Source organism: Chelonoidis abingdonii, chromosome 2 (assembly GCF_003597395.2).
Source record: "Chelonoidis abingdonii isolate Lonesome George chromosome 2, CheloAbing_2.0, whole genome shotgun sequence".
Taxonomy (NCBI): domain Eukaryota; kingdom Metazoa; phylum Chordata; order Testudines; family Testudinidae; genus Chelonoidis; species Chelonoidis abingdonii.
This window is the reverse complement of record NC_133770.1, coordinates 32138519-32148370: the sequence shown is the minus strand read 5'-3', so window position 1 is coordinate 32148370 and position 9852 is coordinate 32138519. Positions and strand designations below refer to the sequence as shown.

Below are 9852 nucleotides of genomic sequence, written 5' to 3'. Positions count from 1 at the left end.
GACTGTTCTCAGTGGTAGCAGGTGACAGAACAAGGAGTAATGGTCTCAAGTTGCAGTGGGGGAGGTTTAGGTGGGATATTAGGAAAAACTTTTACACTCAGAGTGGTGAAACACTGGAATGGGTACCTAGGGAGGTAGTGGAATCTCCTTCCTTAGGAGTTTTTAAGGTCAGGCTTGACAAAGCCCTGGCTGGGATGATTTAGTTGGGAACTGGTCCTGCTTTGAGCAGGGGGTTGGACTAGATGACTTCCTCAGGTCCCTTCCAACCCTGATATTCTAAGATTCCATGATTCTGTGATTCTATGTTGGATCTTCTGGGTCTGTGGGAAGAGGAGACTGTGCAGTTGCAGCTTTGTTTCAGCCGTAAGAACTTTGATACCTACAGACTGATTGCTAGTGGGATGCAGGAGAGGGGGCATGAAACAGACATGCAGCAGTGCCATGATAAGATCGATGTGCTGAGACAGACATACCAGAAGGCAAAGGAGGCCAACTGTCGCTCTGGTGCAGTGAAGACGACACACAGCTTTTACAAGGAGCTGCACACCATCCTTGGCAGCAAACCCACCTCAACCACCAAAAACCCCCAAGATACGTCGGGAGGACTTGAGGCAGTGACCAGCAGAGTCAACCCTAAGGATGAAGTGGTAAAGTGATAGACGAGGAAGTGGAGTTGGAGGAGGCTGTGGAACACATCACAGGATTATCCAGTGGCGTGGTAAGTCAGGACCTCTTTTTGACACCAGAGAGGTCCAGCCAGTCCCATCAGTCCAGCCCTGGAGTTCCTGAAGCAAGAGATGCGAGCTCTAGTAAGCGCCGATTTTGCTTTGATACAGCACAGTGAGAGGAAATTGAGCTCATGTACTTTGTTATATGGTAGAGGAGGGATAAGGCACAGAAATTAACAAATTTCTATGCAGCACGGGCCCAGCGGAAAAGTTCTTTAATGTACACCAGCATGTCCCGAGAATCTGCCATAGGGATCTCTAGGAAATTTTTCTGTAGGTATTCTGCAATCCTCTGCTGAAAGTTCCTTGGCAGAGCTGCCTTGTTTCTCCCCCCACTGTAGGAAACTGCCACGCCGACCGGAAATTATTTCTGCAGGGTTCAGAGCAGCACACTGGCGAGCAGCATAAAGACCCTGTCTGAAGCTGCATGCATGCAGGAGATGCATCCTGGGTTACCCTTAGGAGTAAGATATTGAGTTTGATTATGCATGTAGTGACCCTCTTTGCAAACCATGCAGACCCTTTTTCCCTTCTTGCTCATTCCCCAACCAACTCATCACATTTGAGGCTCTCACCAAGCTGTGTGCTAGCAAAGGGACAGTGAGAAAGAGGTGTGTGGAACTTTTGTGATTCATGGCTCTGAGTGAATTCACAATACTGTCTCTGTTCATTGTTTCTTTGGCTTCTGCAGATATGCCCTTGAGGACCCATTCCCCCACACCAGCAGAGCACCTCAATCAGATAAGGCTGCAAACCAGAAGGAGTAAGAGGATATGTTTCACAAAGTGCTGCAATCAACAGATGCAGCATATAGCTAAACAAGAGCATGGAGGGAGACAATTAAGACTCAGGCTGGGTAGCCTGGAAAGGACACAGGCACAGGAGTGGATGATAAAGCTACTGGAGGGCCAGAGATGCTGAAGTCCCCTTTTAGCCTGCAATCAGAGCATATTCATGCATAACACCCCCTGTAGCCAATACAGAACTTCATGCCATGTCCTCCCCAAACTCCCTCACCACATTCCTCACATGTTCCCAGTCCCTCGCAGTATCTCGTGCACTCCAAGGACTGGTTTCACAATGAAAGCTGCAGTTACATGCAGCTGTGTGAGCTGAAACCGAGAGACTGTTCCTCATTACCATGTCCCATTTGACAAAATTTGTGTGCTTCGTCCTGTTATTAAACTTTAGTCTTTGAAATAAAATGAGTCTGTTTCATACATGTTAGTTGGTGCTAACATTTAAACACAGTGGCTATTGGCAGGAATATTTGCTCAGTACAATTAAAGCTCAGGAAGCAAGCACTAAAGGGATTGTTCAGAGTCAAGTAAACATTGCCTGGCCGAATGCATCACATAAAGACACGTTACTCCAAATCATTGTCAAAACGCTTCTTCAAAGCCCCCCTAATTCGAATAGCTCCCTCCCTGCTGTGCCCCTCTAATTGCCCGGATATGTAGCAGCACCAAATCAGTAGCCAGCTGATCTACCTCAGCGCTCCATCCCGGGGAAACTTTTCTCCCTTCGCTTCACAAATGTTATGCAGAGGATAGTCAACTGAAAATGATCAACCTGCCAAAAAGCCAGCACCAACAATCTTTTAATTGGCAAAGTCATATTCAGTGGTCATTCAGCACCTGCTGAACAGCTCCTTGCTGCTGTCTAGGTTCCTGGTGTAAGGCTTCAAGAACCACAAGAGAGAGAGGTAGATGATGTCTCTCAGGATTACTATGGACATTTCGATATTCCCCATTTGAATCTTCTTGTCAGGAAAGAAAGTCCCACTGTGTAGCTCTCTCTATAGTCCAGTGTTCCTAAAGATGTGCGCATCATGCACCTTTCCTGAATGCTCCACATGGATGTCAGTGAAACAGCCTTGGTGATCCACAGTGGAGAAGTAGCCCTTCCACTTGATGCACTCCGCTGAAAGATGGTCTGGGGCCAAAACTGGGATATTTGTTCCATACATTGCCCTGCTGCAGTTAGGGAATCCCATTGCCTCACAGCCTCCACTATTTCCTGCACATTACCAAGACTCACAGTCCTTCATCGCAGGTGGTGATTAATGACCCTGCACACCTGCATCACTGCAGCTCCTACAGTGGACTTTCCAATGCCAAACTGATTCATGACTGACCAGTAGCAGTCTGGAGTTGCAAGCTTCCACACGGTGATCACCACTCGCTTTTCCACAGTGAGGACAGCTCTCATTCTGGTGTCCTTGTGCTGCAGTACTAGGGTGAGCTCCACACACAGTTCCAGGAAGGTGGATCTGTGCATCCGAAAGTTCTGCAGCCACTGCTTGTCATCTCACACTTGCATCACAATGCGATACCACCACTCAGTGCTTGTTTCCTGAGCTCAGTACTGACGGTCCACTGTGTGCAGCTGCTCCATGAATGCCAGCAGCAATCTTGAATTATTTCTTTCCATGGCAGGCAGCAGGGCAGGCACCACTGGTTCACAGCTCATGAAATACTGCAGGATCAGCCACATTGTGTTCATAATGCTCATCACCAAACTGGTCAGCAGTTCAGGATCCATGCTTTCAGGCAAAGATGGTGCGCACACAGTTAACAAGGGCTGTTGAAAAACAGCGCAAAACAAAGCACTCACTGTGGACACATTCTGCCAACCCAAGGAGTGTTGTGTGGACATGCACAACTGATGTAATTCAAGTGGCTTCTGATCATCGACATAACTTAAGTCCCTCTTCCTCATCCCCATCCCCAGATGAGGCAGTTCTAGTGAAGCCTATTTCGTCACCCTGGGACAATTTTAAGACTCATCAGGAGTTGAGGAGGATGGCTATGGCCCTAGATATCCAACCAGAGGAGGTACAGGAAAAATCTCTCAAACTGGTGGACATTTTGACATCTGTGGCTCCAGCCTGAATAGCTCTAATTTAAGTCACTATAACTCTGTAGTGCAGACATGGCTTCAGACAAATATTTAAAATGAAGTAAATCTATTTTCTTACACAGGAGAGCCAGGCAAGGTTGCCCATGCTTCCCTTCTGTTTTCTCTAGCAATGGAATCATTTGCATCTAAAATTAAGAAATAATTCAGTGACTGAAGGAGTTAATTTTTACTAAAAATGTATCAGCTTTGTATGGAGATTAGATATTAATATTACCTAATCTAAAAATCTGTCAAAAATAACAGAAACAAAAGGATCTGGTAAATCTTTGTTTTTTAAATAAATTATACAAAATCATATACTTTTGGTTGACATTACACAGCAAGAGCAGATTCATATACAGTTAATAAAAAGAAAACATTATGTCCAATACTTCCAGAAAACCTAGATAAGAGGATAACTGTATACAAATTATGATGTCACAACTCAATGCCTTGGTAAAACTGAATAGTTTTGTGATCAAAATATGGTGATGATTAAATGAACACTACTTAAGAGGGTTTTTTTCTCCATTTCATATTCTTCCTACAGAGGAATGCAAGTATTTTGAAACTTCTAAAGAATGAGACTTCTTGATACCCATGGAAAAGGTGGGGAAGATCAACTGGGCCAAAACTCTTAACGGACACACTAAATTGGTAAAGAGGTTTGTGAATCTGTAGTTACTGACTGGCCAGAGTACATCAAACTGGGAGCTCTGGATAGACACTGAACAGTTAGATTCTGACTTTAAAACTAGAGAAGGATTATGATGTGGTAAATGAATAAACCAGTTTCTTTATATAATCATCCTACTTTCAGTTTACCGAAAAGTTAGTTATAACTTTAAGGTGTTTTTTTTTTCTGCATTATCCTCTTCTTTTAATCAAGTGAAAACCCCCAAATAAAATACACAATAATGAAACTCACCTCTTCCTGATCCAACATTTGTGTCTTCAACTTTTCTACTAATTGGCTCTGCTGATTGATTTCTTCATCCTGAATTAAAACCAGCAATCCACTGAACAGTTTGAACACACAAAAATCTCAAATACACATTAGAAAATCAGTTGTTCATCAACCTTTCCATTTTTGGAAACAAATCAAACTAAATACAATACCGATGATTCATGGATTCAAAAGGGATATGAAAAAAATATATGCGGCTTCTAGCTTTAGATGGATTTGTAGTAATTTACCTTGAACCCAAGAGCAAAATCCTACCCCTTTGTTATGTCACAATGTCTCCTCCAAGTTCAAGAACTAGGACATGTGCCTGCTGTAACTTCCAAGTAACCTACTTAGGATGAAAATTCTCCTGACTTTACATAAATTTATTACTTCAGGATATTTAGTACCGTAATATTATTTACATGTTAGAGATATAACCAAACGTCATATTTTGTAAAATATAATAATGGACAAAATAAGCAATCTCTCTCAGCTTTTCCAAAACATACTACTCAAATGTCAGTTTAATTGCGTTTTACCTCCCTGTCCCCTGACCTTTAGTATTGTATTATCACAGACATCCAACTATCAAGGAGCATTTCAACTAGTTGAATGTAGAACATTCTTCGAGACCACTCAACTCTACTCTGCCTACATCAGACTCCATTTTCATCTATTTCCTATGAGCTGCCCACTTTGCTTTGTTCTTTCTATCCTTTCAATCTCTGCCCTCACCTGTTGAAATTGACAAGGAGAATGCCAATTAGTCCCAAATGAGGTGATTGTTTCTGTTGTGTTTAATCCATGGGAACTGCAGTCAGACCATGTTATATGGATTGAGAACACCCACCATGCTCATTTGTACTAACAAATGAAGATTCGTCTGAATTAAAAATCAACTACTGTAGCTCCAAACACGCTTACTAAGAGATTTTATATTTAACAAGAACATACCTTGTCATCAAGCTGTTTGTATAATTTAGTGATTTCTTCATCACACTTTCTTCTTTCAGCATCAGTAAAATTACCAGTCACTCCGATTGTAGCAGCTGGTTTATCATTATTGATAGCAACATCCTTATCCACTGCAAAAGCTTCCAAGTTGGCTCTCTCTTTGTCAAACTGCTCATCAACTGGAACAACCTCCCCTTAATTAAAAGATTTTAAAAATATGTTCTCTTATCACAGTTAGTTTAGAAATGTCTTTCAAAACGAGGTATCCGTGAGAGGTTATATATGAGATAGTCCGTAGTTATGATAGGTACCAGTTAAATGGTAAATAAAATATTCCAGTGAGTTTAAGGGTCTGTGATATACAGGAAATCAGACTTGATGAGCGAATGGTGTTTTTTGGCCTTAAAATTTCACCTAGTTATTATTCCAGTTAATTACTGAGTCTAATAACTTGTATGCTTGAGTAAGCACAATTTGTTTGACTAAAGCATAACTTCTAGAAAAGGATCTAACTTTTATCTGAAAGACTGAGAATTCACAGCTTCCCTTGATAGTTCAGTCCAGTTGTTAAATCACCCTGACTTAAAAACTTAGGTCTTATTTCTGCTTCAGCTTCTAGTTTGAGTCTTGTTATGCTTCTCTCTGGTAAATTAAAGAGCTCTTTAGTATCTAGCATTTCTCCCTGTGAAGGTACTTACACCTTGTAATCAAATCACCTCTCAATCTTTTTTGACAAGATAAATATATTGAACTTTAAGTCTCTTGCTGTAAGAGGAGTTCCGTGTAAGCTGAAATCTTGACTTTCACCAACACAAATTGGTCCAATAAAATATATTATCAACCAGCCTGTCTGTCTCTGATAAGGCATCCTTCAAGCCCTTGAATTATTTCTACAGCTCTTTTCCACACCCGCTCCAGTTTTCAGAATGTGGACACCAGAACTGTACACAGTATTCTAGAGTCAATCACACCACTACTATACACAGGTCAAATCACCTCCCAACTCCTTTAGTCCCTACTTCCTTGTTTAATCATCTAAGGATCACACTGGGCGCTCATGTGTGCACATGTGTGCTTTTAGCCACAGCATCACACTGGGCGCTCATGCTGAGTTGCTTGGCCACTATGATCCCTAGATATCATTCACAGTCCCTGCTTTTCAGGATACAGTATAGCCTGCATTCTTTGCTTCTAGATGTTTAACTTTACATTTGGCCATATTAAAACGCATATTGTTTGAATGGTTTTACCAAGCAGTTAAACAGTGTCAATATTTAGTATATAAATATTAGTAAACAGTATCAAAGTGGGTATTCACCCACGAAAGCTCATGCTCCAATACATCTGTTAGTCTATAAGGTGCCACAGTACTCTTCGCTGCTTTTACAGTATCAAATAGTAATTACTGTTTAGTAAATACTATTTAACACTGCTATTGATACTATCAAGTCGAGTATTAATCCCTGTCCGCTAGTCCTCCCATCATTCAATGATTTCCCACTGATGACTACTTTGAGATCTGTCAATTGACCAGTTCTTAATCTATTTAATTTGTGTTTTAATATTGCATAGTGCTAATTTTTTAGACTGGTGTGAGTACTAAGTCAAACATATTATACAAGTCTAGTTCATGTATGTAATTACCTTTATCAGCCAAACGTGTAATCTCAAAGAATGTAATTGGTTTGTTTGATGAAACCATTTTGAGTAGCATTAATTATATTCTTATCCTTTAATTAACAGAAAACTCTCTCGCCATCCAGACAGTAAGTTTTCCAAAAAACAGCATTCCAAGTGTCCGCTTTCCATAATCCCACAAGCGCATCCCACAAAGAACATTTAACATATTAGTGCACATTTACTTTAAACAGCCACCATTCCCAAACAATTTAATGTATTTAAAAGGTAAAACAGATTAATGCAGGGGTTCCCAAACTTGGTTCACAGCTTGTTCAGGGTAAGCTCCTGGTGGGCCGCGAGACAAGCCGTGAACCAACTTTGGGAATCCCTGGTTTAATGCAATCAATATTTTCCTAGAAGTTAAACACCTAACACAAATACAGCGTTTACTGAAGTAAAAATCCAGTAAACTGAAAGCTAATGCATGTCATCTCAACTGGAACATGAAGAAATATTCTTAGCCACACGTTTCAGTTACAATTTATTTTAAAAGGAGTAAGGACTACTACAGTAGCCTCAAAGATTATATGCTATTTTAACAGCATGTTTCAAGACTATACAACCCTAGTTTTCACAGGCCATTAATGTCCCTGTAAAAGTTTGCTCCTGGTTAAAATTGTCAGAGAAGTCTTATAGTAACACAAACTGAACTGGAAAAATAGATTTGGTCAGTGTCTAAGTTATATAAGGGTAAAAAATAGTTTACAGATGCTCCCCAACTTATGCAAACATTCTGTTCTGGAACGCCTCGCATATGTATATCCGACAATTACACAAAAAAAACCCACCCACCCACCACGCTTACGGAACTTTTTCTGAGAGTGCGAGTTTGAGTAAGTCCGGGTTTGTGTAACCCAGGGAGCATCTGTACCTCATTTAGATACTTGCAACTATAGCAAACTAACTTTTTAAAATTAATTTAATAAACTCAATACACTAATTGAATCTTATTTGGAAAAGAATAGCAATTAATAGGCCTTACCTCAGATTCACAAAATGCAAAAAAAAGTGCATAAATTGAAGAGTTAACCTAGAACTCAGTATTGTTATGGTTATAACAAGCCATGAAATGAAAAGTTGAAAATGAGACTTCAGACTGACCCTACAGTTTACAATTTATCAGTTTTTGGTATACCCATTTTTTAAAATGTACTTTTCAACGATTCATAGATTCCATGGGCCTACGATGATCATCTAGTCCAGGGGTGGCCAAACTTATTGATCTTCCAAGCTGCTATGATCATTTTCAGACGTCTGAGAGCCACAAGACAATCTCCGCCGCAGGGCTTCTGCCCTGTGACATTCTCTCTCTCTCCCCTCTCCCCCCCGGTAGAAGCCTCTAGTCCCACCACCCCGCTGCAGAGCAGAAGCCCCAAGCTTCTCCCACTCTCCTTTCTGGGAAGTGGAGAATGGAGGGTGAGGAGCTCCAAGAGCCACATTAACTATAAAAGAGCTTCATCTGTTTCACGAGCCACTGTTTGGTCATGCCTGATCTAGTTTGACTAATTCAACCATCTTTACTAAGCTAAATTTCAAGCAACAAAAAAAGTAATAACTTCTTACCATTGCGCCATCTGTTGAGCTCATTTTCAAGCCACTGTATGGTGTTACGCAGTGTCTTGTTTTTCTCTTTTTCTTTTTCATACTTTTTTTTCCATTGTTCCGCAGTGAGTTCCACATTGACACAGACTGTGTTCTTAATAGTCTTAGCTCTAGATAGAAAGATCAAAAAATTAGCCAGGCTGAACAAGTCTGATACAGAGATTCCAGCCTGCTCACAGCTTAGTCAGACTGATTCATTACGTAACCTACCCAGCAGGCACAATATTGTGCCTGACTGTGCCTTATTCTTCTTTCCACACACAAAACCTTCAATAACTGTGATAAGACAACTACATAGTACATCAAAAGTTAAGCAGTGAAGTCATTAAACATCCAATCTACACTGCACTAATCAGTTCCCCTTCTAAACCACCATCTTCCTTCCAACCATCTCTAGATAAGATCCATATGCTCGATAACCAGTGGGTGGCCTTAACTTCAATCATAAGATAATTCCAGTGCCAGACATATGCAGATTTTAATTCTGCAAATTCTACATAAATGTCAACTTTAGAAGAATCACTAATGTGGACTCAACGATGTGGAATGAAGTAAGGTTTAAACTGAGAATAGCCTGAGGTAAAGGATATGTGCCCTGACAAACTATCTGAATCTCTCAGATTCTTTCAAGTTCTCTAGTTTAGGCAAAAAGAGAAGTGACTGTAGTTCTTTGAGATGTGTCCCCCTACAGTTGTCCATGTGCCCCACACACCTTCGAATGGAGATTTTCCATTGTCACTGTCTGTTGAGCCCCTGCATGTGCCACTGATATCTTCATGGCCAACACTGAAGCTGTATCAGGTTGCATGGGTGAATCTTCCTCAGTTCCTTCTCCATATCTGAGTCTCAGAAAGAAACTCCAAAGCAGAGAGGAAAGAGGGCAAGTAGTGGAGCACCCATAGGAATGCACATCTCAAAGAATTACAGTTACTGCATAGGGTAAGTAACTTTTCTTTCTTTGAGTAGTATCCCTATCGGGGCTCCACTTCAGGTGACTCCGGAGCAGCATCCCCATAAGGAGGAAGGCAATTCAGAGTC

The 9852-nt window shown here is 41.0% G+C and overlaps 1 protein-coding gene across 2 annotated transcripts in view; it reads right to left on the bottom strand.

Moving 5' to 3' along the window:
- Positions 1–9852, bottom strand: part of KIF5B (kinesin family member 5B) — a 65455-nt gene that overhangs the window by 28940 nt on the left and 26663 nt on the right. For both annotated transcript variants that reach the window (XM_032799081.2, XM_075062233.1), the window contains exons 11-13: positions 8776–8924; positions 5533–5726; positions 4558–4626 (exon numbers count right to left, since the gene is read on the bottom strand). In XM_032799081.2, the coding sequence (XP_032654972.1) occupies positions 4558–4626; positions 5533–5726; positions 8776–8924 (412 nt within the window). The remainder of the gene's footprint in view (positions 1–4557; positions 4627–5532; positions 5727–8775; positions 8925–9852) is intronic.